This window comes from Lipophrys pholis, assembly GCF_963383615.2.
Source record: "Lipophrys pholis genome assembly, chromosome: 5".
In the NCBI taxonomy this organism is placed as follows: Eukaryota; Metazoa; Chordata; class Actinopteri; order Blenniiformes; family Blenniidae; genus Lipophrys; species Lipophrys pholis.
The window spans coordinates 5,082,025-5,109,805 of record NC_137628.1 but is presented as its reverse complement, the minus strand read 5'-3'; the positions used below and the strand labels follow the sequence as shown (position 1 = coordinate 5,109,805).

The window sequence follows — 27,781 nt, the reverse complement described above, 5'->3', positions numbered from 1 at the left end:
CACAAAACACTTGTAATTTTAAACTCTATAGCCCCACATTAAATAATTGCATACAGTAATTGAGTAAAAAAAACCGACACATTGCCACGTGGAGTTATTTATCATCTTCTCTCTTTAATAAATCATGTGAGTGGGAATAATAATCATGTCAGTAAACCTTCGTCCCCGATGGAGAGGGAGTGGGCTGTGGGGTGTTGTGGATGGTTTTGACCACTGGGTGGCGCTGAAACAAAGCTGTATTTTTGGGGGGTAAGGGCTCAAACCCCTGGAGGGAGGGAGGAAGAGAGAGAGAGAGCGAGAGAGAGCGAGAGAGAGAGAGAGAGAGAGAGAGAGAGAGAGAGAGAGAGAGAGAGAGAGAGAGAGAGAGCCGTTTCCTCTGCCGGTGTTTGAGCTGTGCTCGGCGGACTCTTTCTCTTCCCTCCTCTCGCGGTGTGTCGAGGCTCCAGGCTCCAGGCTCCAGGTGTGAGCAGGTTCCGGATCGGCTCCGGATCCAGATCCCGGGTTGCAGGCTGTGGAGGATGTTGCAGTGACCGTTGGAGAATCAGCCTCAGCCGGCATCGTCAGCTGTTGCACTGACAGGAGTGGGAGACAGCGGAACAAAAAAAAAAAAAAAAAAAAAGGCCAAACTATGCCGCTGATTTGATCGCCTTGCAGCCTGAATCGGATGCGAGCAGAGGTTTTCCAGCGAGCCTCCGAGTGTTTCCTGCTCCCTGTGCCGTGCAGGAGCCGTGCAGGATGGAGAAAGCCACTCCACCGCCCCAGCCCCAGCTCCAGCTCTCCATCGCCAAGACCGAAAGTCCGGCGGAGGACATCTCCGGGCTGACCGACGAGGAGCTGCTCAAGTGGACCAAGGAGGACCTGGTGCGCCGGCTCCGGCGCTCCGAGGCCGACAAGATGAGCGTGATCCTGGACCACGGCAATCTCATCCGAGAGGTCAACCGCAGCCTGCAGCTGCACCTTAACGAGATCCGGGGGCTGAAGGTGAGGGGGCGCGCGACGGGGAGCGATGAGATCATAGGAGCGTACCTGAGAGCGCGCATTGCACGCATGCGCGCGCGCACATACACACGCACACACACACACACACACACACACACACACACACACACACACACACACACACACACACACACACACACACACACACACACACACACACACACACACACGGGATCTCTGGGTATCTCTGAAGTTCATGTTTGCAGGCCTGTGTCTCAAACCGAAACATCCTCCATATGCAGAACCATGCATAGCCAGAGTTTCCATTTCAACTTTATGTGTGTGTGGTGAAATCAAAACTTTTAACACGATTTGAAAAGATACTGGCCATTCCGACAAATAGGTAGAAGTAGACCTCTGCAGATGAAGGAATGTTCCCTCTGTAAATCTCTGTTCATATGCCAGTGCTCCAATCTGGAGTCCAGATCTCTCTGTCTGCACACATCTAGAAAAATCCTCCACACAAATATCTGCGGCGTGTGCACCAGCCTATAGGACAATGTGGCATTTTCCTCAAAAGTGCACACAGGGTTTCTCCTTTTTGGTAACCTTTACCCACTGCTTCTATTTTCTGATAAAAGAAACGCAGCCAATGTCTACAGTGTTTACAGCTGAAGCTGAAAGCCTGGGGTCGACTCAACCGAAGCACAGTGGGATCATTTGCTTGTCTTTGAGACCTCCTCACCTCTCCACCTATCCAAGTGGCCTAATTACACAGGAAAGAGCTGGAGGGTATGAACGAGAGAACAAGCTGGTGAAGGAGGACAGGGAGGAGGTAAATCATTACAGTAGGACTGAGGGAGTTCTCCTGCAGGTGAAGAGGGGACTTTTAAGTAAATGTTGCCTGGTTGGAAAATGTTTGGGGCGTGTTTGATTCAGTTTGTCTGACCTTGATTTATTTTAGTCTAATCTACATTATGTATTTTTGAATGGTACACAGTCTATCTGCTTTTATGGAAAAGACAGAGAGGATTAGGATTTCATTTCATTATGACTGTGTGCTCAACTGATATCTGAGAGAGCAGTGAGATTCAAATTGGACAATGGCTGCAGTGATTTACCGGGAGTTAATACTGACAAGTCATTTAATAGAAGAAGAGGCCTTTTGTTTTGGAACTAGTTAAAAGCAAACATCTCAATAAATGATGATTAACTACACAGACGTTATGCCTGGCTTAACTAACTTCTGTTTTCTCCTCACTATCTCTTTTTAAGGACATTAACCAGAAGCTGCAGGAAGACAATCGTGAGCTGAGAGACTTGTGCTGCTTCCTCGACGACGACCGTCAGAAAGGAAAGCGTGTGTCCAGAGAGTGGCAGCGTCTGGGACGTTACAGCGCCAGCATCATGCGCAAAGAAGTGACGCTCTATCTGCAGAAGCTGAAGGAGCTGGAGCTTCGGCAGGAGGAGGTGGTCCGGGAGAACCTGGAGCTGAAGGAGCTCTGCCTGTTGCTGGACGAGGAGAAAGGCGTGGGTGGTGGAGGAGGTGGCGGCGGGGGAGTCGGAGGGGGAAGTGTGGGGATGGGAGGGTGCCGCAACTCCATAGACAGCCAGAATAGCCTGCTACTGGTGCCTGGGCAGGGGCTGCTCATGAGGGACGTCGGGGACGGGAGCAGCACGTCCAGCGCAGGGAGCGCCGACAGCTCCGACCACCCCCACCACAAGCAGCCTCACCTGGCTGCCGGGGCGGGCGGGGTCGGCGGAGGTGGGGAAAAAAGCAGCCCCGAGCTGGTGCATAAACCCAGGTGCAGTAGCATCAGTGGGATAGGGGGAGGAGGAGGTGGAGGTGAGAGGGAGGTGTCCAGTCCCGAGCTTCCAGCCGGACGTCACCGGAGCACCAGCCTGGAGTACCCGTACACCCTGCCTCAGCTGTGCCGGCCCCGCTGCGGTTCCATATCCGTGCCTGACCAGAGTCGAGTCATGCGGGGCCTCAGTCCAGAAAAGTACGGGAAGAACGTGGGCCGGCGCAGTCCGGAGCAGCACCCCAAGCACCACAGCTCCGACCTCCTCCTGGGCCAGAGGCAACACTTCCACGGCCAGGGAGGCAGCGGGGAGCTGTACCAGAGGCACCAGAGGAGCAGCATCAGCGGCACGGGCTGTGGGAGTCCCGAGTTCCGGCAGTTTCACTTGGGGACCAGCGATCACCATGAAAAGAGCTGCGTGGTCCAAGGGGGCAGCCCAGAAATACACAGGCACCAGTACAGCATGAGCCCCGATCACGTGAAGTTCGGCAGTCCTGGGAGAGAAGGGCAGAGGAGGCCGGCTGGAGACGAGCTGTCGCCACATCACCGGAGCATCTATAATGGCATGAATGGTACGTGATGGTTTGATGTTACCGCTTGTGATGTGTGAGCCAAAACATAGTAAAATGTTCCAACTTCCCAGTGTTTGTTTATGTTGGGATTCGGTTAGCACAGATCGTCAAGCTCCAGCAACAAATGTTATCAGATAAGCAACTTCAAACTGATTTTATTTTCAGCATTCAGTATCTGTTCCTGTAAAAAATAAGATTTTTCAGAGAGAGAGAGAGGTTGAAAAAAATGGAATTTACCTGCATTTGTTTGATTGAGAAAAAGAGACACTCCTACTCATAGTGGCTCTGGTTGGATTTACAGCATTATTGACTTTATTCAGCATCTCATGGGGAATGGTGGTTGGCTGAGTGGATAAAAGCTAAAATATGAGGTTGTGAATTATTCCTTTGACACGCTCTGTATCATACAGGTTGAAGAGGTTCAGCTGAAACGATCCGTGCTCAGCTCTTTGTGTTTAAACATTTGAGCCGGTGCAACACAAGGGCTCGTATACTTATGAGATGATGAATTATGTCCCGATCTCTGTGAGGGTGTCAGAGAGGAGGTGGAAACTCAAAGGTACCAACTTGGCTGCTGTTTAAATACCCCACAGTGGCTGATAATGATTTCTGGAGTCCGTGGTAAAAAAAAGTGCTGAGTGGCACAGAGCTCTCTGATGCTAAAGGACAAATTCGTCAAGGTGAAAAATCTGCCTGACTCTGCAATATGAGGCTATATCTACAAACACAAACATTAAACAGAAACCGGGTCATCCCAACAAGCTCAGGGAGGATTTAATCGACTGTACTTTACCGATTGATTCATCACTCATGCTCATTTATGTGTCTGATTCACAGATTCTGCAGTAAACAGACTTTTATAAAGCACAGATATCACTGCTGCTTTCCTCTGGTAACGTGTTCTATAAAGGGACATTTTGGACACCGTGCGGTGACAGTGACAGCTTGCTTCTGAAGCAGCACAAAATGAGAGAGGAGATCTTGGAAAAGCCCCATGATTGTCTGAGCTTGGGCTTGTACACCTGAGGTGGGTAGATTCAGAGGTGTCGGGTGGAGGAAGGAAAAGAAAGGTGGAGAGATTTGCCGTCTCTTCGTGGTTCACAACCACATCATGCCATCATGAACGCAGAAAAGAGATAATAAGCAAGACAGGTGGGAGAGATGAATCAATGGGCTGTACCTTTTGATGGACTGTAATTAATCGGTGTTTGGATTCATTCAGTTTTTTAACACACAGGTCATTCCCTCATCTATTTCAAAGGCATGTTGGATCACAGTATTTCGTCAGTTTTAACCATCTTTCACAGTGTTGTTTAAGGTCTGATAAAAAACGTGTACCCCATTGCAGTTTCCTTTCCACCTGAAAAAAGAAGGTAGCTAGTTAAGGCTGTAACTGGGTGAAAAAACTCTTCAATTTGCACAGAGCTTTAAACACTGCGCGTAATGATAATTCACTCATTAAATTCAGCTAAAGTTACATCAATTAGTGGGAGGAAGATGCTCTATTCTCTGGATGCCATTGCTTCTTGAAACAAACAGTTGATGTGGTTTAAATGAGAAGAAGCAGCAACAAAACGGCTTCAATAAACCACAAACTCGAAGGCGGTGGAGTTTGCATTAGATTGATATTTACCAGACAGATGAGTCGATTCAGATTTTGATGTTCATGCTTTACTGCATGAACATGAAAAAAGAAAATACAGTTATTGAGTTGACAACTGTGAAATTAATGGTGTAAAATATGGACTACAATAGAATAGAATAGTGTAGTAGTAATGTGTATGGAGAATAATTACCTGATAATGTTCACTTTCATGTGGAAAGTTTTTTTTTTGCAGGCTTTACATTACTGTAGAGGAGTTTTTTAATAGTGTAGGAGGATGAGCCTCATTTCACCCCGCTCATACCTTCTAAATATCATAACAACACATGCTCAGGGCAAATAGACACTTCTGATAAATGGTGGCTTGCTGGATTATCATTACTGTTAACCTGTCTTCTGATTCATAGGTGATAAAAAGCTTTGTGGTTTTGCTCTGAAGCTTATTTTCTCTCATCTTCTGTTTAGCCTCGGGTCGCTGACCAGTGCATCTAATTCAAGTAAAGTGATGGTGACGAAATCCATGACAGCTTGCTAATTTTTCACATATTTAGTCTAATTTCAAAAAATGTTTATCCAAAAAGAAATATGTTTACCATCCACTGATTTCTTATCTAATTTCCATTTTCAGAAATTGAAATCTTGCAGGCAGCATGCTTCCCACTGACCCTGAGCTTTTTTTTCCTTCGGCTCCTCCCACTTCTAAAAGCCTCATTTCCCGACGGGGGAAATCCACCCTCCAAACAGTGAAGAGGGGTTTAAGGCCTGTGCAAACTTCCTTGTTTATTTGAAAAGGTAGAAATCTGCTCACCACACACATTTCTAAATCTCTGTAACTCTCACCGCCTGAAAAGCCAAAGAATCGAGGCTTTCGAGTCACAGTGTCCTCATTGTTTTCTGGTTTGGTATTCAACTCTTCCTGGGATTGTTTGTGAGCAAAGCTCAATGCATCACGACCCCACCCAAAGTGAAAACACTTATGCCTGCAAGAGAAACTACAATACAGCCACTGCGACCTCACAAAGGAGCGTCTAATGGAGAACATTCCATTTCAAGCCATTTGGCAATCTGTACGGATTGCTCTGGATTATTGTAAAGACTCAACAACTTTGGTTTGGATCATCAATCTCTTTCTATTTTGGGTATTTGTGCGCCCTGCAGCTCGATAAGCGATTTCATTCTTGACGTAACCTGAAAACCCATATGATGTCTGCAAAAGCCGCGCCACGTCAAAGCTTCACAAATCCTCAACTGGAAAACGCTGTGAACGCACGGGGCGCTCGCCGCGCCACGGGCCTGGTGGTGTGCCAATTGTGGCATAACCGCTGTGAACCTACCTCGGAGTAAAAAGCATGGACAAAATAGCCTTTAACCAGGGTCATGAAAACTACACTCAGTGTGTGTGTGTGTGTGTGTGTGTGTGTGTGTGTGTGTGTGTGGGATCATACTGGTATATCACAGTTTCCTGTCTGTCGGGATGCTGGTTGATCTTGATCATCAAAGTGTCACCACAGGGCTTTGACGACTCCACCGACCTGACAAAACCACTAACTTCAAGTGTCACGGCACGATATTCACAGTTAGATTAAGACATGCAATCAGCATGCAGCCGGAGGGGGGAAGAGTTTGTATTTATCGGTGCTGACAGGAATTTGTGAGCACCCAAACGCCACCTGTGTCCCCAGTTTTCATCAACATGTTTTGAGATGTCAAAGTCGTCTCAGTGCAAGTGCTAATGGAAGTCGAGGAAACAAAGGAAAAGCAAAAGTGAACAGCTGCAGAGGAAACCTTGCGTAGGGTTGGATAAGTAAAGGGAGCAGATTCGTGGCGATGTCGATGTCCATGTGTGTCATCCACTGACCCCACCTTACTGCCATGCCCTTTTTTGGACGTTGACGGAATTTAATTCCTGTGATGATGTCGTACACTCCACTCCCTCTCTCTCTCTCTTGGATTATCCTCTAAGCCGCAGCATTATTTTTTATGTACTGTGTGTGTGTGTGTGTGTGTGTGTGTGTGTGTGTGTGTGTGTGTGTGTGTGTGTGTGTGTGTGTGTGTGTGTGTGTGTGTGTGTGTGTGTGTGTGTGTGTGTGTGTGTGTGTGAGACATTGGGTCAGAGCAACGTCCCGCCCGGGGTCACTGTACAAAATGAACGTCTGCTGTTAACTTGACACTTAACTTTATTGAAGCACATGCTGCTTTAATTTCAGACAAAATCCAGAACCAAATGCAAAACAAACCTCCGCAGTTGTTTTGAGGAGCTTATCAGACACAGTTTGACAAATTTCCACAGTCAGGACAGAAGAATCTCAGCAAGCTTGCACAAGTTTATCCTCTAAAACCATTGTGTTTTTGTCAACACAATTTCAGCTTGAGTGGGCCAGACCAGGAAATAGTGCCCTAACAAGAGCAATCAGAGATTTCTATACAAATGTTTTGCGAAAAGAAGAAAACTGTGACAGAAAAGCCTGTCAAGTCATGATATGGGATACTGAGCTGTGCAAATGGAGAATGGGACCTTAAGTTCAGTGTTATCAAAACTATCTATCTGTCCATGTGATAGATTCCCCCAGTGAGAATAATCAGTCATGCACACGGTAGTCCCCTGACCTGGACACTGAGGGGTGAGTGATCACTAATCCATTTGGATCTATGCACTGCAGAGGGTCTTAGAGAGAGAGAGAGAGAGAGAGAGAGAGAGAGAGAGAGAGAGAGAGAGAGAGAGAGACCTAATCATGTTTTCTGCTTTAGCAATCACAAGTTCTGCATATTAGCTTAAGCTGCTCAGATGATTGGACGGACAAAAGCAGGCTGCATGGGGAAAGAAAGATACTACAGTGTGGGAGAACTTTCACTTCTGGGTTACCACGCACGCACGCGCATAATATTTTTGAGTCTTTATTTCACAAAACTTTCACAGTTACACGGCAACGTTTTGAAAACGATGTCCGTTTACACAGAAACGGTAGAGATGCTGAAAACAATGTCGATTTTATGTAGGGAAACTTGTGGGTGCTGTTTTGGGTTTTTGTATTGAAACCACACACGCAGCAGAGAACAGTACGCAAACATTAACCACGGGAGCACACGGACAGTCTAGTGGACAGACGACCAAGTTTGATTGTTACCACGGTGACTGTCCACTATAAAACCACCAAGTCCCAGTAGAATATGGACTGGGGGTCATGACACTCTGGAGGAAACATTGTTATTGTCCAGCTACTGAGTATGTGCAGAACAACCAGTTACTACGGCCGCGTCACAAAAGTTGTGTTTTTTTTCCCGGTTTCAAAAAGTTCCACCTTGGGAGCCGTTTCCAGAAACGTGTGTTTTCAGTGTCTCCAAGCACCGTCGTCATGTAAACGAACTAAAATTCAACGGAAATTTTCCGTTTTGACATGTAAATTCAAAAACAGAGATGATTGCAGACTATGAACATTGTCACCCGTTACTCGCAAATCAATCTACAGTCCGGGAACTATTGAATACAGTTAAAGGTTTGTCTTTGAAGAATTTTGGAATATTTGCATAAGCCATTTGCTTTCTTTGGATTGAAAGAGAACAACGGGTGTGTGATTTTTCTATCTCGTGGTTTAAAAATGTACATATGTGCAAATTAACCAAGATCATCCCGCTGTCTCATTGCATCTGTTAATCGTTATAATTGCATCATCAGTTCAGAGGAGTCAGATCCTCTGGCTGTTGTTCAGAAGTGCTGCTGCCTGTCAGTGCAACAGGAAATCTTCTCAGAAGCCTTGGCCGCATATAATGCTCTTTCTCTCTCTCCTTCTGTCTGTCTTTCTCCATCCTTTCTTCTTCCTCCTCTCTAATTGGCTGCCAGTGTGAACAACCAGCTGTTGGACATCGAGAAACCTGATTACAAAGTCCTCTTTCTGGAGGAGACCAGAGGATGCAGTGAATGCCAGGCTGGGCTGAGAGAAAAGGGCTGAGGAAGGATCTGGGGTGGATTACAGCCTGTCTTCTTCCTCTCCTTCTTCCCCCCGTTCTGTCCTCCTCCTCTATTGCGCGCCTTCTTTTCTCCCTCTGACGCCACTCTATCCTCTTCTTCCCCACTTGTCTGCCAAGGCGAAGGATGGAAAGCATCCCCTGACAAATTGTACAGTCCCGCAGCCCGAGCAGCATGGGGACTCAAATGTTTGTCACAGCTGCTTGGCTTGAAAGGATTTAGGGAAGCATTAGGCTGGTGTAACTCAGATGGATTAGTTTTATTACCAGGCATCCTCATCTGCACTGTTTACCACTCCACTCTTGTGCCTCACTACTTCTTGAAGTCACAAACATTGTCACCACGCAGCATCCGCTGTCTTAAGCTGCCACATAGTCCTTTGTATTTAATTGCCTTGATATGTTGAGTGATCATGGCCGTCCCAGACGAGAGCCTGGCAGTTCCAGGGATATCGTTTGTAGTTTTCATGGTTTTGCTGCCACAGGCAGCCTGACGTCTTCTGACAGTGTCGGAAATTTGACACAACACTTTGCAATGTAGCTGCTGCTGCTATACGAGTGAATAACAGCCAATAGAAACAGGGAATGATGATCAAAGCAATATGAGCGCCGCATCCGAATGATAGTTTTCAGATTCCCATTGAGGTAAAACCGCTGGACCTTATCATCATTAGCTGTGTTCTTCCATACCAAGTGAAAAAGCATTGTTTTTGATTCAGAAAAGTTTTGAATTTACACAACAAAGTTGTGAAAATGATGTCCATTTACACTGAAACAGCTGAAACAGCTGAAACAATACACTGTAAGCATTAACAATGGCAGAACACAGACATTCGTATGAACAGATGACCAGTTTGGATTGTTATTATGGCGACTGTCACCTATTAAACTACCAAGTCCCAGGAGGATATGGACTGGGAGTTATGACACTCTGGAGGAAACCTTGTTTTTATTGTCCATCTACTGAGCATGTGCAGAAGAACTATTTACTGCAACCGTGGTGCGCATGCACAGTAGCAGTGCTTCAGAAAAGTCCATGGAGACGGAGTCGGAGCGTTTTTCAAAAAGTTGCATTGCCAGTGGCACTGAGCACCATTGTCAAACCTGACGCCAAAATGCAATGAAAGCTTTTCATTTTCACTTGAAAATGTCACGCAAACGAGGCCTCAGTTTGCTTTCTTCATTTGAAGGCACAAGTGGGGAGCGTAATTGATCCATTTGAGGTCAACCGCCTGCAATAGTTTTGTCCAAACAAACTAAGCCTAAAACTCTTTGACATTTTAAATGTCTCTGCAACTGTTTATCATCAGTGAGTCTAAATTTTACTCCTGAATCCCTCATTTTGTGCAGGGAAATTTAACTTCATACCCGTGTTCATGATATCCACATGTACTGATAAACTTAAATGAATGACCTAAATCAAAAATGCTCAGTCTGTATTGAGACTGCAAAATATCATCTTGTTTTTAAGTTGGGAATAATTAATCTGAATAATTTATTAATATATTTCATTATTTAGGCAACCCTAAATAAGGTCTCCTGTGTTATGTGGTGCAGTTTCACGAGCTTGTTGGAAACCACTGAAGACGAAAAACCATTAAAAATCACGGCGATACTTCTGCTTTGAGGTCATCTGAGACGTCCAAATCTCAAGGTGGATGTCTTCATCGTAACCCTCGTAAATGGGGAGATGTTACTTTAAAATGTTATCATGGCATTTGAATTTATAATCACACCTGAGACCAATTATCCCAAACACCCTCGCCTATAGTCCATCAGAGCAGCCATTAGACAAGAAGTGCATGATTAGGCACTTTGTTTATCCACCTCTGGTGCATATCATTGTCATTTTTAATCAAGTCGCTGTCAGCTTGGTTTCTCTAGACCTTACTCTGATCCACAAGGAGCAAATAATCCCCCGTTGAGGTGTAGAACCCAAACAAAACAAGACGCTTTTCTCGGTGTATACAGCGACATGTTGATGGACAGCAGTGTGTCAACGGGAAGTCGAGTGTGAAATGTGTTCAACAAGAGAACAAAACATATTTTTGGCTGGCTAAATTATAAATTAAGGGGATGCAAGGGGAATGATTATGTTCTGCAGATCTGAGCATGACAAACATTTTCAGTATTATGCGCTTCGACACTAACGTTTCAATTTAGATGCTGTCGTGACTGTGATGTCTCAGGAAAGGCACAGTGAAACGCCAACTGAGCCAGACTTTGTAAACACAGGAAACAGCTTATACTTTTCCAGGATGTTCTCAAACAATTCGTCCAACCAGCAGCTCCCGAGCGGCTGTGTGAGTTACGATGGGGGCTGCTTGGCGTGTACGAGCTCGGCTCCAGCCCAAAACCCCAGAGGTATGTGACAAATGTTCCACAGTAGCCCCAGTCATCCGGTAGACACGCGAACCCAGTGCAACGGAGAACAGCCTTTGTCCTCTTACGCCATGCCAGTGGGGAGCAGCCCACTGAGCTGAGAGGAAATTAGCTTGCAAGGCCAGGTAATTAACTGGAAGTTGAGTGACTGCCATGTATGAGGGGAGGCCTGGGCCCGAGGGAATCTCTGTCACTCCCAAAGTCACGGGCAGTAACCACATTTCAACATGTGTGCATTTATTTCAGCTGTAACTGTGTGCCATGCTGCGAGTTATCTTTGCAAAAGAATAGAGAGGGAGAGGAGATGATTTCCAAGTCCATGGGTCATGAAATGAAATGCTACTTGCATGAGACCTGTGAGTCATTCATATGAATGTGTATTCAAAAGGAGAGTTTGCCAAGGAAAGTTGATAGAATAATCATGGAAATTTAAAAGTATAATCACATTACTTCATATTTATTTGACCGACAGCAGATCTGAGCTTTCTGCTGTCCACATTTCTGGGTGGTGATAAATGCTAGAAAATGGTATGAGAAGAGCATGAGATTAATAAAGTCATCGAGACAAGAATGTTCCTCAATACTGTAAGAAATAGTTTTATTGATCTTAGATAAGATGAGATCACGGTCAAAAATGGTAAATGCACCTCACATATTGCTCATTTTACTGCTTGAGGTTTCTCTCTGTGTTTTACATGATCTGTCTCATTCACCGGAAGAGAGAAAATGGTGGTGCTCGTAATTTTAGAGGGCAGAGCTCATCTACCTGCGGGTAACTATACTTTGCTCATGGCAAGTTGGGCTGTTACCATCTGAACTGTCTTCATTGTTGGTGACATAGATATAGCAAAGTGCTGAAAATGTTTCTCACAGATTTTGATCCTTTATTTTTTTTTTTAACATGCCAGCACTGCACATTTATTTATCACACAGATTATGTGGATTTTCTCTTTCACTACATCCCAAAGGTACTTTTTGGGGGGGGGGGATGAACTAGGTTGGAACTTGGAAAAGGGATGATTGTGGTCAGCAGCGATGATCAGATACACTCAAGGATGCTCATTTGCCTGAAGGAAAATTTGTGAAGACCCATTACACCAGCAGTCCGAACCATTGATGGATCTACACTTTCACTATGTGTTTACACCAATCTCTAACCTGACTGTCTGAATGTGGCTGCAGAAATCAAGATTCATCAGACCATACAGGCAAAGTTGTCCCAATCTTTTGTAATTCTTCTTTTTGGAATTCAAAAGTAGGAGTGATTCATCATAAACCCTTTGTTCAGATAATTATCATGGATTTCCTGCTCCTGATAATCCTGGAAAAAAAAAGATTGTGTTATTTCAGCTTAACAAAATTGCAAAGTGTTGCATGATGCACATTTGTGGTGCCTCTCGGTTGTGTATCGCGTCTCTGAGCTGCTTTACTGCCGCTAACAGCAGGATGATCTGGTGATCAGGAAACATCTGTTACAAAAAAGAATTGAAGGTGAGATTTCTGATATGTGACATATGAAAAGAAGGCTGGCATTTATCTCCTGTCCATACTGTGCATTTTGCCCACTTCATGTACTGGTTTCAACATTACTGTGGAATCAATGTGTTGATCTTACTAACATGATATAATTGGCACCCGTGTCATTATATTTATGTGATAATCTCTTGCTAATTCTCCTTCCCTGATCTCTTTTGGTCTGTCAGATTTCCTCTTGGAGATATTGAAATCAATTTCATATCCCTTCCTCCCCACACCCATACAGCTCCAGACTGACTGTCTCATTTCCTTTACTGTTACAGCAAAAAGGTACATTTAATTACCTCTCCCATTTGGCCTTACGAGAGCTTTTGCTGCAGGGTAGAACATGTCATTAAGAGTGTTATTGAGTCACTCTGAACTGCATTAGATGGAAATTAGTGATGCGAACAAACATACTGCCATGGTATGTTTTTTTATATGATTTTCAAGCTTTATCAAGAAGTAATGAAAATTATTATTATCATGATGCAACAGAAGTCAAACCAATGTGAGGTGCAGCTCTTCTTTGGTGGGTAAATGGTAAATGGGATCCACGTGCTTATCACAATAGCCAAGAGCTTCAGCCATTGTTTGGTGAACGAACTTTATCGACAAATAGACAGCTGATACATTGAGCGGGACAGAGAGAGAGGCAGCAGCACCACAGCAGACGTGATAAACTTCTAGAATTCCTCCATCCTTGTATCATCTATCATTCATCTTCTGTACCTGATATATCCAGAGGAGGAGTTGGAACTATTCCATCTAACGTTGGGTGAAAGGCAAGATACATCCAGGACAGGTCACCAGTTCACGACACACACAAACGAGAGGAGACAAGAACATAGTCTTGCTTACGCTGCAAAGTTTTGAAACCGATGTCTGTTTACAGCTGAAAACGATGCAGTTTTTACTTTGGCCGAATACTGATATTCTGTTGGTTTTTGCCATGAAAACACGCACACACACACATGCGGTCAGAGAACAAAACGCTATAAACATTAACAATGGCAGTACACAGATGTTCATATGGATGCAATGTAGTTGCATTGTTATTACGGTGACTGTCAACAATGAAACTATCACATTCACAGAGTCCATGGAGTCCATCTGCATGCATGCGCAGAATAACTATTTACTACGGCTGTAGTGCGCATAGCAGCATGAACTTTTTCAAAAACCTGCGTTTTCAGTGCCTCCGAGCACCGTTGCCGTGTAAACGGACAATCAAAACACAGCAAAAGTTCTGTGTTTTCACTTGAAAAGGTTGTTTTCTAGGCTGGTCAAATAAAGGCTGAATAAAAAATTTAAATAAACAGAGCTCTGCAAAATCCAAACGATCACTACAAGAGGTGTTCACACCACAGATCCATATAATTTGCGTGTCCTCCTCCACTACATCCCCAAATCTTCTCTGACCTCTTCCTTCTCCTCTTCCTTCTCCTCCGGCTGCATCGCAGCTCCATCTCCAACATCCTTTGTCCAAAATGTCCACTTTCTTTCCTCAGCACGTATCGACGTGTCCACATCGCTCATCACTAAATGGTCCAATCTGATCGGTTCATTCTTAATCCTTCTATTATGCTCACTCCCGATTAAAATCTTCATCTCTACCTCCTCCAGCTCAGCCACCTCTCTTTTAGAAATGACCAGTCTTTATACCAGAAAAATTGTACTTTAAAAATAAATAATTTCACTGAAAAAAAAAAGATAAAAACATGTAAGACCATCTTTCTGATGTCAACTTGCACAAAAACATGTGAACTTGAGGAAAACTTCAGTCAATAGATATTGTATGAAATTAAAAAGGATTTCATGTTAGTCTATTTGTAATTTGTCATTTGTAATTATACTGTCAGAAATACTGTGTGGCATCCCACACACTGAACATAAGAAGTACTCACATGCTTTATGTTGCTGCGTCGTTCTGAAACAAATTACCTGCCAATTTATTACACCTGCACCTACCCTGCAGTCCATCACATCATCTTCAATTATTCCAGGAGGCTTTTATCGCCGCACATCTACAGAGGCATTATTGTTGCTTTCATTAGGGAGTGGAGACAATGGTGTCTGGAAGGATATAAACAAGATGCAGCCCCCAGGACCCGGGTCGGCGAGGTCCAGGGGCTTGTGGGAATTGAGGAGACATGTAGAAGTCATTAAACGTGGCCCCGTGGTGTCGAACGGCACAGCCGAGGATTCTGGGAAGCTTCAAAGTCGGACATCAATCGCAGCTGGTGAAATTGCCAATACGTCTCAGCCCCCACCCCCAACCCCAACCCACCCATCTGAGCCACGAGCACGCACCACAATCCCCTCCACGCCACCGAATGCCCGGCCTGTTTCATTATTCAACAGCGTAGAGGAGCGATGGGTGGTGACATGTTAAATTGGGACAACAGCAGTTTATCTTGCAAATGTCTGCTTAAATATTTAATTCACCTCGGAGAGTCATCGCAGGATGCGTGCCACAGCAATGCACCTGACACCAGAAGCAGTTACAGAACGAGGAGAGACGGCTGCAGCTTCGACACGGAAGACCTGAGATTGCCGCTGCACACATGTCCGTAAATCTGCTTTTCATGACCTCGACTGTTTGTATAATAAATCCCACTGAAGTTCTTGTGCACATCCATTAAACCAGATGAGAATAGCTGCGATCGCTCTTCGACACAACGTGACTGTGTCGAAAAGCTTCACCAGAAGTTTGCGCCATGTGTTTACATCAATGTCCCTGGAACCTTAAAAAAAACAACAACAAAAAACAACGCATGCACGCGCACACGCTTAGACAGGCCTCACAGGCTTGAACAGCCTACAGGGCGCCAACTATTCCAGTCTAGTCCAGTGAGTTTCATGCTCTCCCCTCTCCACAGTGTACTTGAGCCACACAGCGAGCCGCACAACAGACACAGAGGTTTCTGGCTGCCGCCACTTCAACTCACTATCGTCAGACTCGTATCCTTAATTATAACAATATGACTTTTAATGAGCTTTCATTTGTGCATTTTTATACTCCACATAATGTAGGAGGACGACGATGATTTATATTATTCACAACATAAATTAATACAGTAGATGTTGTTTAAGTCGGTTTGCAAAACAAATCCATCACATGAGTCCAAAGTAGGTTGTCTAAAACTGCTTCATAAGGCACTATATATCTTTCCTTTTATATTAATGAGTTCAATGACTGTTATACATTGAGAAGATAATGTGTTTTCCTACTTTTCCTGAAAGTTAGACTAATACCAGTCTGTGCCAGAGGCTCATGAAACAATACATTTGCATTCATAAAATGTGATAAAAATGTGCTGATACGTGAACTTTAAAGGATTCTAAGCCTTTATGTCTTATTTTTGCAACAAATAAACCGACAATTTTAGTGTCCACAATGGAAAAGCCACAATAAATAACAAGAAAAACTACACGGATAGAAAAAGCCCAGCAGAAGCGAGTGACCAGCAGGTTAATTGGGAGGATCAGGTTAGTAGGGGATTCATTTATGTCTCATGTATTGGCTTTTGAATGCGTGTTGTGACTTTGTATTGCAGCATTGTGCTGACCCATCTGGACGGCTGTACTGTTAACTCATCCGGCTTAGAGGGTTTGTTTGCTGTGCATTTTTCAATCATACAGCGTGTAACTTGTGTAAAGAAGTTACAGATCAAATTAAGCATTAAAACACGGATGTAACAATTAAAAATGTGACAACTTTGGGCAAAGTTCATTTAATTGTATTTTGACACATAAGGGCCACTTTCTATTTTGTTTCCCCACATGCAACAAACTGCTTTGTATTCTGACACCTTTCTATCACAACGAGCATGAACTTCGGCTTCAGTTTAAGCTGCAGCAGCTTCGTCTCTTGGATCCACACCGTTTTGTTGTCCTTTACTGATCCTCGGTCGCTCATCCCTGTGGCCTGTTCACTACATTTAGTAAATGGATTTCACTTATATAGTGCATTAAAACTGCTTGAGTGGTCCCAAAGCACTTTAGTTTCCTCTCATGGACCAGTTGTAACAGTTACTGATATTGTAGAACAGGAACAAACCAAAAGATCTGCAGTTTCTTTGAAGATGAATTCTCATACTGATGAATGTGTCACACCCACTAATCGGTGCCATAATAAAGAAATTATCTTTTTTACTCATTGATGAAATACGTGCACACACTAGTGGACGTTTATCTACTGATCCCATCTTATGGTCCTGCAAAATATCACAAACCATCCATCCAGTGTATTTACCAATATGAATATGGAATATCAGATATTTGCTCCGGATTGTGCAAAATACTGGGAGGGGGGTATGCAAATAGTTTCATGTGCACTTTTTGAAAATGCTTACGTTGTTTATTACTGCATCCATTTGAAAAAGTTTGAAAAGACAATGCAGATGAACTCAGCCTTTTGTTGTGATGGTGCTGGCTTTTGTTTGCGCTTCATTACACACATTTTCTCAGTTGTATCTCAAACTTTGATCACGTTGACAACTCCCTTATTGTGCTTTAATTATTTAATTACCTATTCATTTATTCCAAATTCAGATGTAATTGCTGTAAGGCTGTGTTTGTGGGGATTCAGCCCTCCAGCACATCGCTCTCGAGTCAAGTGCAGGATATCAGTAAATTAGATCTGTAGTAGTTCATTTTAGCTTGATTGTATTTATTGACAAAAAACCCTGACAGTTAGGCCCCAGTTAAACAATGATGTTTCAAGTGAAAACACATTTTTTTGCATTTCCAGTTCTGTTATTTTTCGCCTTTAGACAGTAATGGTTTGAAAATGATGAAGTTTTCATGTTGGGCCACTAGTGGGTGCTATTTTCGTAATGAAACCACACACACAAATGGAGCAGAGAACAACACGCTGTAAACATTAACGATGGACATTCGTATGCACAGACAACCAAGTTAGATTGTTATTACAGAGCCTATCAACTATAAGACTACCAAGTCCAAGTAGAATATGTAATGGGAGTCACGACACTGTGGAGGAAACATTGTTGTTTATTGTGCATCTACTGAGCATGTGCAGAACAACTATTTTCTACAGCTATGGTAGCAGTGTTGTCACTATCAACACAGAGATGGAGCACGAGCATTCCACCGTGGGAGCCGTTTCCAAAACAATTGTGTTTCAGTGCTCCGTAGTCGACTAAACAAACACCCAAAACACCACAAAAGATCTGTGTTTCTACTTCCTTAGCGTGTAAAAGAGGTGCTTCCATAGTAGTTTACTCGTTGCTTGATTCCATTTATTAACAACAAACCCTGACATCTCATTGGTAGACAGAGTTGCCGGTTCGCGTTGCCGTGTTCCACAGTGTGCTGCTGCTCAGATCACCACACAGATCAAACTGAAGTGGTATCAACTTCAAGTCTTGCCTCAGGAGACCGGGCCTGACCAAACACTGGCTCGACTCCATACAGATCGCGGCATCTTATTTCCCGCTCGCTGTATGCGTTATGGCCGCGCATAATCTCGGTTTTATGTATACCAAACTTACCACCGTGCTCCAGAGTTGCAGCTCCCCGAGGGACGCTAAGACAAGCCGCTCTCCTGCCAGGCAGCCTCGCTGACTGACTGACTCTCCGATTGTCTGACTGACTGCCAGCTAAACGGAAGGTCACTGATCTAGCATGCATCTCCACGGGCTTTCCTGCCCAGCTCGCCTGAATAATTTATATAGCAGATTTTTAGAAGATCTGAGGGTATGGCCATGTGAAATTACCTCGCATTGATTCTGTAAATTGAGAGACGGGGAGACGGGGCGGGGGAGAGGCGGACGGATCAAAGAGGTTTGAGGGTTGAGCGGGTCTGACCAGAGCATGTTCGTGTGTTTATTGATCTGATTCACATGTCAATACCAACCTGGTTACTGCTTTTGAGAAATCAGACAGATGCAAGCATTTGGAATTTTCAAAACAATTTTGATTAATCAGAGTATTTAATTCAGTTAAGAAAGTGCTTTAAAAGAGACTCCCATGTTATATTTAGGAGTTTGTGGGTTTATGAGTTATATACAGTAAATAATTGGTGTCTGGCTGCAGTGGGAAAAGGGTCCCTCATCTGTAGCAGTGATTTATTCAGTATGGGAGCAGCCTCTCCCAAGCCAATCTTGCAGATCTCTTTGTGGGGAAATTTAGAGCCTTACACTCAGGCCCTGGTGTACAGAGGTGGATTTTAAGGGAGCTTAGCCCCCATATTATTCTGACATAATCGCATTATCTCTATACCCGTGGTCTGACCCACGGCAAACCCTTCCCCTCTACACATCTCTCACATCCCGTTAAATCCAATTTTGGTTTTAACACTCTGCCCATAACTAAATCAGCAAACACAGTCCAAGTTCGCAGTATGTTTTCTCACTTTATAACTCTCCTTGAAGAGGTCACGGCTGCTGGTTAGAAGTCACAAAGAGATAGTTTCATTAGGCGCTGATCAAGTTCTCCTCGAACGGGATCCTCTGGATCTTTGGCACACCACAGCCATGTGTGAACTGAAGCGTGCCATCACAAGACAGCAGTTTGTAATCTTGTTATCCGTGTGTGTGTGTGTGTGTGTGTGTGTGTGTGTGTGTGTGTGTGTGTGTGTGTGTGTGTGTGTGTGTGTGTGTGTGTGTGTGTTGGGGATAGAGACAGCTGACCTTGACACAGTCAATCCATTCAAGCTAATTGTTTTGTGCTTAAGTGGTCACAGCTTCAGAGCCGGAGCTCAGTTAGAAAAGGAACTCTATACGTCTTTTTCATCGCCCCGTCTGTCTTTCCTGACATATTTCCAAGCTGCGGACTCGGAGTTGTCTTAGTGCTGCGATGCATCTGAGATGTACTCTGTAAAATGTCAGAGCTATCATGCTGTTTGCCTGCACTGACACGATCATCGATGCACTGGGATAGAAGGTCAAGGATGCATGAAACTGATCAGCTCATCCCAGACATGGAGCTCACGAGCAAAAGGGCTCCAATCCCCTCAAGGCTGTGCCGATGTGTTTACTAAGATAAACCCAGTGGAAACATCTGGAAACAAGTCATTTTTTCCCCTCAACATATCAGATATTGACAGAGCACCGAGGCCATGTAACATTTGGATTTAAGTGATCAATACTCTCTTCTTGTTGCCTGTTTACTTGCGGTATATTGCAGAAAAATGTCAGACCAAATACAACAAAAGTACTTATAAAGCTCAGCAAAAACTGAGTTTTAATATATTGCAAGCTACTTTTTTGCTCACGCCAAACAACTTTGTTTGCAGTGAACTACTGACAGTGCACTTTTCTGATGCGGGTTTAATCTAAACATGTTTAAAAAAGCAAAAACACCTTTTCTATGAATATTTTCAAGCCTCAGCAAGAAGAATACGGGACCTCATTGCTAAAGTAACATAAGAGGAGGTTTATCTTTGGTAATAAACTGTACCTACCAATGTTATTGTTTTACCTGTTTAGACTGAAATCAAGTCTTTGTTTGTTGTTGGGTTTTAAGGCATAAAAACATTTGCAAATATCAAAAATTCCTACTGAAGCTATCAACTTGTGTTTAAAATCGCAAAAACATAAAAGGCTGGTATATTAAAACACAGTTTAAGTCTAATAAAGTGAGGAGATAGCGTCAGCACTAATCGACACGCCTATTTACTGTGAATTACCACCAATGTGTGTCTTTATGGAGCATCATTTCATTTCATCAGGTGAATATTACACACCGAATTCTGGCTAATGCGGATTTAAAGAAACAACCTAACGAAGAAAAACTGTGAAACAAAAGCTTAATGTAGAAAAATACACCTCATGTCAACCGCTTCTCTTTCTGTCCTCGTAGTATAATCCTAATCCGGTGGCTGAGGACTTCCATGTGATCACTCATAAACTATTCTCATTCTCATTCTGGTGTAGAAACCAGCCGAGTCGACGGTGCAAGCTGTAGTGACTTGTTGCAGCTAAACAGGCCGATTTCACTCTCAACACGGAGGCAGACGGATGTATGAACTGTTGGCGTGTCGTCGCTGAACCACTCCTGCATCGATCCGCCGCGTTCGGACTAAATGCTGCTTTCAGATGTGGCGTGGAAAAAAGCTTTCAGCTGTGCATTTTCCCGGTGTTTGTGTTCATGTGTGAGGAGGAAGCGAGGTGCATGTGATCCTGTTTTTTTGGGGGGTTTTTTCCACACTAGCATGTCTCTGAGCCTCAGCCGTGAAATCAGTCCCCGCTCCACACACTCTGACCTCCATATGAAAACACCCCGCGGCTCACCGAGTCCCCACCCCCATCCCCGACTCTTTAAAGTAGCTTTCATATCTTCGTGTCGTCTTGCCTCATCTCCACCCCCCACCACCACCCACGGTGAGGGGAAGGGGCAGGGAACACTGTGAAAGTGGCGACTGGATTCTTTTGCACAAGTTGGCGGTCACAAGAGTGCCATGAATCTTTAATGCGAGATGTTAGCTCGCCAAAGAGAGGAAATGTGCTGAAAACATGATTATGGACTCATGGGGAGGAGGAAACTGTTGGCGGGGAGAGAAAGAGATGGAGATATCAAGCAAGAGAGCAAGGATAAAATAATTCTGAAGGGCGAGGAGGTGAAGAGGGGATTACGGTTTCTTTTTTTTTCTTTTTTCTTTTTGTAATGCTCAGACCGCTTACGTCAAAGCCACTTTTTCACAGTTTAACTGAACTCAACTGAATTGTGACCAAATCGGTTTACACCGCCAATGAAGGGTGACCGTAAATACAGTGTTCAACAGCAAGCAGCGGAGAGGCGGGATCCTTGTCTTTCGTCAAGGATCTTAAATGTTTAACTCTCGAGCATTTTTCTTGAAATACATGGTAATTGAAAAGTTCAACCTCAGTGTGTTATTGAAGAACCTAAAGACCAGAAGACACTTCGGCTCCGTTCACGAGACAGCGTTCTCAAGTGAAAACTGACATTTTAGTTGTGTTTTGGGGGTCTGTTTACACGGCAACGGTGCTCGGAGCCACTAGAAACGCAACTTTTCTGAATCTTTTCTACTGAACATGCGCACTCTTCTAAATAGTTCTTCTGCCCAGTATATGGACAATCACTAGAATAGCGGCCTCTAGAGTGTCAGGACTCCTAGTCCATATTCTTCCGGAACTCGGAAGTTTTCACCCGGAATAACAACCCAATTCAATACAATTCTTATAGAATTCCTGGTGAATGTTACTAAACCTTGTTATATTGTGCTCCCCTCTATCTGGCTGCACCTGCTTTATTAACTGGCACTTGGACTCATTTAATCTTCCATCCATTCATCCATCTTCAGTACCACTTCATCCTGTTCAGGGTCGCAGGGTGCTGGAGCTGATCCCAGATAACTACGTCTGGAGACGGAGTACCGCTTGGACGGGTCGCCAGTCCATCACGGGGGAACACACACACATGCACACACATGCACAGTTTTAGGGTCGTTTTATTTTGCACAGCGCAAATATTCCAGCTGTGAGAAAAATCCATTTAATATTTGCACTTTCTTTAAAGGTTATTTATGATAATTTTTTTAGGCTTCCCAAACTCAAAGTTGCACTGTGGCTGAAAGTGAAGGAATCTTTGCTAAAGGAAATCCAACACATGAAGCATGTTGCCCTTGTTGGTTTGAAGTAAACAGGAAGAAACCCAGAAGTTACTAAAATGTACCACAATTATCCATGTAAAGGTGGTAAAGTTAATTTCATTCATTCACTTGTGGAACCACTCTGATTGCTTTGTCTCCTATGATTACTGTTTGTATTATTCTGTTTGCCTGCAGATTGTAGATTCATATTTAGCCATCCCATGAAGAGCCACTCACACCACTGCAGCAGACTGAAAAGGAGCTAAACAACCCGACAGTCTGGATTTGTTTGTTTTCCCGAAATCTACATAAACATTAAAAACTACTGCAATGAAATTTTCTTGCAGCATAGATTAAGTGCTGTTTTGGCCTCATAAAAACAAGAAACTGTCAAGATATTATAGTTGGGGAGATTTTAACTCTTGATTTATCTTCAAAGTCACCTCAGTTTGGGACTTATTTAGATAGTTTGTCTTCTTTTTGCCATTTAACACTAATTGCAGTGGAGACACTGGAGACGGCAAGAAGAGATAAAATATTTTCCCATTTTTCAAAGTGTATTTTGTTCTTTTTGGAAAATATCACCAGAGTATGTGGAAATCAGGAAAATAAGAAAGGAACTCTTCAAAAACCGAGTTCCTTCAGCTCCTTCCTAAAGAGCATTTATGCTCCTCAACTAATTTAATCAAATGTTAAAGACAAATAATCTTGTCATGTACAGATTTATTTTCTGAAACAAGGGTGCTAAACAAAAATCGAAATAGATTTGATTTAGAGAAAAACTAGAGGACATGAAAACGCAGCACAAGACAAGACTCAGAGGGAAGAGATAAAGAGATGATTTTCAGGTGAAAACGCACAACTTTTGTTGCGTGTTGGATGTCTGTTTACAGGACAGTGGTGCTCGGAGCCCCTGAAAACTTTCTGAAAACGCTCCAACTCCGTCATTGTGTGAATGGGGGGAAAAGGGGTTCCGTCTGTTGCCTGAGGCCTGACGATACCCGAGCTTTTGCTGTTTGGCCTCCTGTTGTGGAAATGTTGACATGAGAAACTCCGGCTGGCAAAGACAATTCCCACATTGAAATATTTTCTTAACATAAGTTTATGTTTATTTAGTTGTGTGGGTCAATGATTTAAATAAATGGTTTCATATAAAAGTTAAATGTGAAGAATAATGGATAGATGATATATGAATAACTAAATGGATGGATGGATGGATGGATGGATGGATGGATGGATGGATGGATGGCTATTCATCTATGCCGATGATGAACTGTCTTTCAGTTTCGTTCATGGTTTGGCTCAGAAATGTCATGTTCCACGTTCAACTCACCGCATTCGTCTGACAAATATTTCGGCCGCTAACAAAAGCTGCTACTCCATCAGCCTGTTTTATTTATGAACGGTTTTCCCTTCTCTTGGCAGTCCAAACAGACAGACGTCAGCGTGAAATCGTTGGATTAATGAGGCGCTCTTTTCGTGTCAAAACACATTCAGGACTCATCTCTTCTTCTGTCTCTTTGTCTTTGACACAGCTTTGATATCAGCCGGCTGCTGCACCAACAACTGTAGAAATGTGAAGCTTTGGGACAGGTAAGAACTGCTCGACATCTTCTTTTTTCTTAAGCCTCTTTTTCCATTAATTAGAGGTTATTGAAAGAATACAAACAGCCAATAAAGGTCATTATCTATTATTTCCACAAGGGCCCATAATCCTGTAATCAGCTCCTTTTTTTAAAATATATTTTAACATACAGCGCGCTTCCGTTCGCCGGGGTCTCAAAGCCTATTTACATTCGGTTGGGTTTGAAGGATTTACATGAGAAGGATTTACATTAATGAAATGTCTCAGTTAGGATTGTGTAGAAATGGGACTATTTGCTCTTTATTCTCTCGCTCATTAGCAGCATATCAACTGAATATATGCAGTCGTGATCCTGCGTCATTGCAGGGTCATTCCCTGAGTTTATACGGGGTCACCTCCCCCACATGAGTGAGGTGTTTGCATGCCTGGTTTGGCCCAGGTGTAATCACAGTGGGTTTACAGTGGGACTACGGCGTTAGAGGTGACCCCCTCGTGTCCCTGTCTGTCGTACCCACATCTTCAATCAGGCCTCCGCGGGAGAGCGAGATGCCTGCGTTAATATTTAATGAGTCCAAGACGAGGCATGCCTCTCCTTGGAGGGCGGGCGAGCCCCCCGTCAGACAGTCCCACCGGTGCAAATCGCAAGCACATGCGACCGCCCGTCATCACACACAAGCCACTTCTCTCACACGTAGCAAGTCCTTCATCAAAGAGTCTTTCTCCTTCTATTTTGCCACTGTGTTTCTTTTTTTTTTTTTTTTTTCCTACTCGCTCTTTGTATTCTGCCCACACCCACATCTTACCTTGTACAGGAATATCAGTGACTCAGGTGAGAGAGGGAGAGAGAAGAAAGTGTACTTTATGTCAGTGGATGATTTGCAAGCTCAGAGAAAAAAAAACAAGGATGTGCTCACGGTGCAGACTGAAGTGGAGCTCAGTGGCCGTCCCCCGGCCCTGTGCTGCGGCGGAGGAACAAAAGGATCTGTCACCGATAAGCAACACGAAAGCCGAGATGAACATCTTATTCACTCAATTTCTCTCTCTCTCGCTCTCTTTCTCTCTCTCTTATTTGTTACATCTGTGCTCATCTGCCAGTTCGTTTACTCACGAACATGTTATAATTGTTTTATTAATGGTTTAAACAGCAGCTATGATTTATGATTCAATAAGGCGTCTACCCAGATGGAGCTATGAAGCAGTGGGAGAGCACTTCGAATGCAGCGAAATGAAACCAAAACCCTTTTCGTATCAGCTTACGGACATGTACAACTGCAACTTGTCTGCATTGTCGCGGGAACCTTCAGAGAGGTTTTAATCAATGTGAAACTCAGGTGATCTTATTCACAAACCTAAAACAGTGGACTGATCAGTGCAAAAATGAAAAAAAAAAAGACGTTTCATGTTTACGTAGGTAAGGTGGGGAATTGCACTTATATAAATACTGTACTGTGGTGAGCAGAGTGGAAGAATAATGCTGGAGGACAACTTCGGATTTTATGCCCACTGTAACTGGCAGAGATTTTTTATTTTGACACACATAAAACAGCAACACCGTGGAAGGAGGACATTAAACACATTACACTTTTCATTCACTGTCATGGCATTACAATTTTTCAACTAAACTAAACTAAACTAACTCGAGTAGCTAAATCACAGTAAAACACAAACACGAATAACACTGTAACACTAATATAAACAACAATAATGACATTTAAACTCCCAACAACCCGGACTCCCATGGTGCATTGCAGCGCAACAGTTCGGTTTTTGAAACCAGCTCCTTGAATGTAGCGATTGCTACAATACTTCCTGTAAGAGCCTTGAAGTCCTTAAAAAAGCTGAAATGGGGTGACAAGGTTGATGAAACTTATGTTCCTTAATAACGAGACAAACGGTTGATATAAGAGAACTAAATCTGCCCAACAACATGGTTCTATCAAGTCCACTGGATTACATACAAAGTTAATGCTATACAAAGTATAACATGGCAGTATAACTGCTAATCTTAATTTGTCCACTGGAGGGGATTGAATTGTTTCACTGACACGACTTTAGATGTCAGCAGTGTTCATGGTAATCAGTGTTGGTCACACAATGTTTCAAGGGAGAACACATCATTTTTTATGCGTTTTGGTTTCAGAAAAATTTTGCGTTTACACGGCAATGTTTCGAAAACGATGTCCGTTTACATGGAAACAGCAGAACCGCTGAAAACGTTTTCATGTAGAACCACTAGTGGGTGCTGTTGTTTGTTTTTGAGATGAAAACACAGACATTTAGAGACCAACACACCATCAACATATGGACAGACGACAAAGTTGTATTGTTATTTCGGTGACTCTCTACTATAAAACTACCAAGTCCCGGGAGAATGTGGAGTTTCTGTCACATTTCTGACGTCTACAAGGAGACGGCGCGCCAGCTTTTTCAAAAAGTTGTGTTTTCAGTGGCTCTGCGCAACGAATGAACAAAATGCAAAGAAGTTTTGCGTTGTCACTTGAAAATGGGGCCTTAGGAAGGAAAGTGGCTATTTAAAGGTCATTTCTAAATATTCAGCCTATTTTACCGTGTTGATGTTATTATCAGGGGCACAGTGGGAAAATGAATAATATTGTTTAAGAAACAAAAACTGAAAACCCTTAATAATGTTTAAAACTACAAATGGATTGTCAGATATGGTAGAATTTGATGGCGGAGGTGTTGCGCATGTGCATGTTTATTTGCAGTCAGGACTCTGCTGCACATCCCACAAATGCATGTTCCTCACAAACGTAGCGCCATTTAAAAGCGGAATAAACAGGAACCATTTTCATAGTGAATAAATGAAATGTCTGTCTTGGATGAGATCTATTTGGTGGCTGATTTGGACTGTTAAGATGTAAAACTGTTAATGTGTTTGTTGCTTATATCTGTATAGTGTTTGAGTATTATAGCAGACGGTATTGCCGGGCTGCAGTTTTCAGTTCCTGATTAGTGTGGCGGCTTCCTCTGCCAGCCGCAGTATATCTCTGTAAAGGTCATGCATCTGTTTGCCCATCCTCTCTACCAAAGGGATCTCACATTCTGCCACAATGTTCGGACATTCATAGATTAACGTAGTAATTTAATCTACAATCCACAGAATTTTTGACAAAAAGCATCAATAATACAAATTAAACAGTACCGGAGCAGCAGTGACTCATTGTAGTCATCAGGTCATTCAGGGATCAAAGGTTTCTTCAGACATAAATTTGTTAAAAAAATGTTGTTTTTTTTCCTCTTTCCTCGTGCAGCTTCGACGCTTCCTCTTGACCTCGACTTCGCCTCCCACGTCTCTCTCCGGGAGGTCGGGCAGCAGTGGCGCCGCCCTCCTGTGTCTCTGGCCTTGATGAACACGAGGACTCCCGGACGGCCCCCGCCCACAGCTCCGGACGGTCCGTAGCTCACGGCCTCGTCCACGTCCACATCCTGCCTCCACATTTTCATTTCAGTTCAACCGGATGAAGGATTGCTGTTGATATCGTCGCTATCACCTGTGAAGACTGCCGCAGCCACATGGATCAGAGTGGATTTCTCTTCCTGCCAACTGTGACATGGCTACCTCCTGCAGACCGCCGACAGAGACGGGGGTGGGGGGACGCTTGGTGACCAGGACTTTGCACTGTCTGTGCTGCTACCCTCTGTTTACAACCGTAGATCATCGGTGGAGAAGCACATAACTTTCTATACCCTGCTGTTGTTCTCAACCCTGAATATTCTCTCTCTCCACTTCCTCTCCTTCATCTTTAGAGATTTGGTGTGATCTGATGTTCTGTAATCTCACTGTCCAAACCCAGAAGATCACACATCCCTTCCCCCGTG

General features: G+C 43.6%; 1 protein-coding gene across 2 annotated transcripts; it reads left to right on the top strand.

Moving 5' to 3' along the window:
• Positions 1-338: 338 nt before the first annotated feature.
• Positions 339-27,781, top strand: ccdc85al (coiled-coil domain containing 85A, like; the record flags this gene model as incomplete). Of its 2 annotated transcripts, XM_080464599.1 has the most annotated exons (4): positions 339-981; positions 2,215-3,313; positions 23,892-23,949; positions 27,214-27,781. In XM_080464599.1, the coding sequence occupies 4 exons, from the start codon at positions 736-738 to the stop codon at positions 27,230-27,232; spliced, it is 1,422 nt and encodes a 473-aa protein (XP_080320725.1). In that variant the 3' UTR covers positions 27,233-27,781. The 2 variants fall into 2 exon arrangements, with proteins under 2 accessions (XP_080320725.1, XP_080320724.1); XM_080464598.1 differs by lacking the exon at positions 23,892-23,949 and having other exon boundaries at positions 736-981.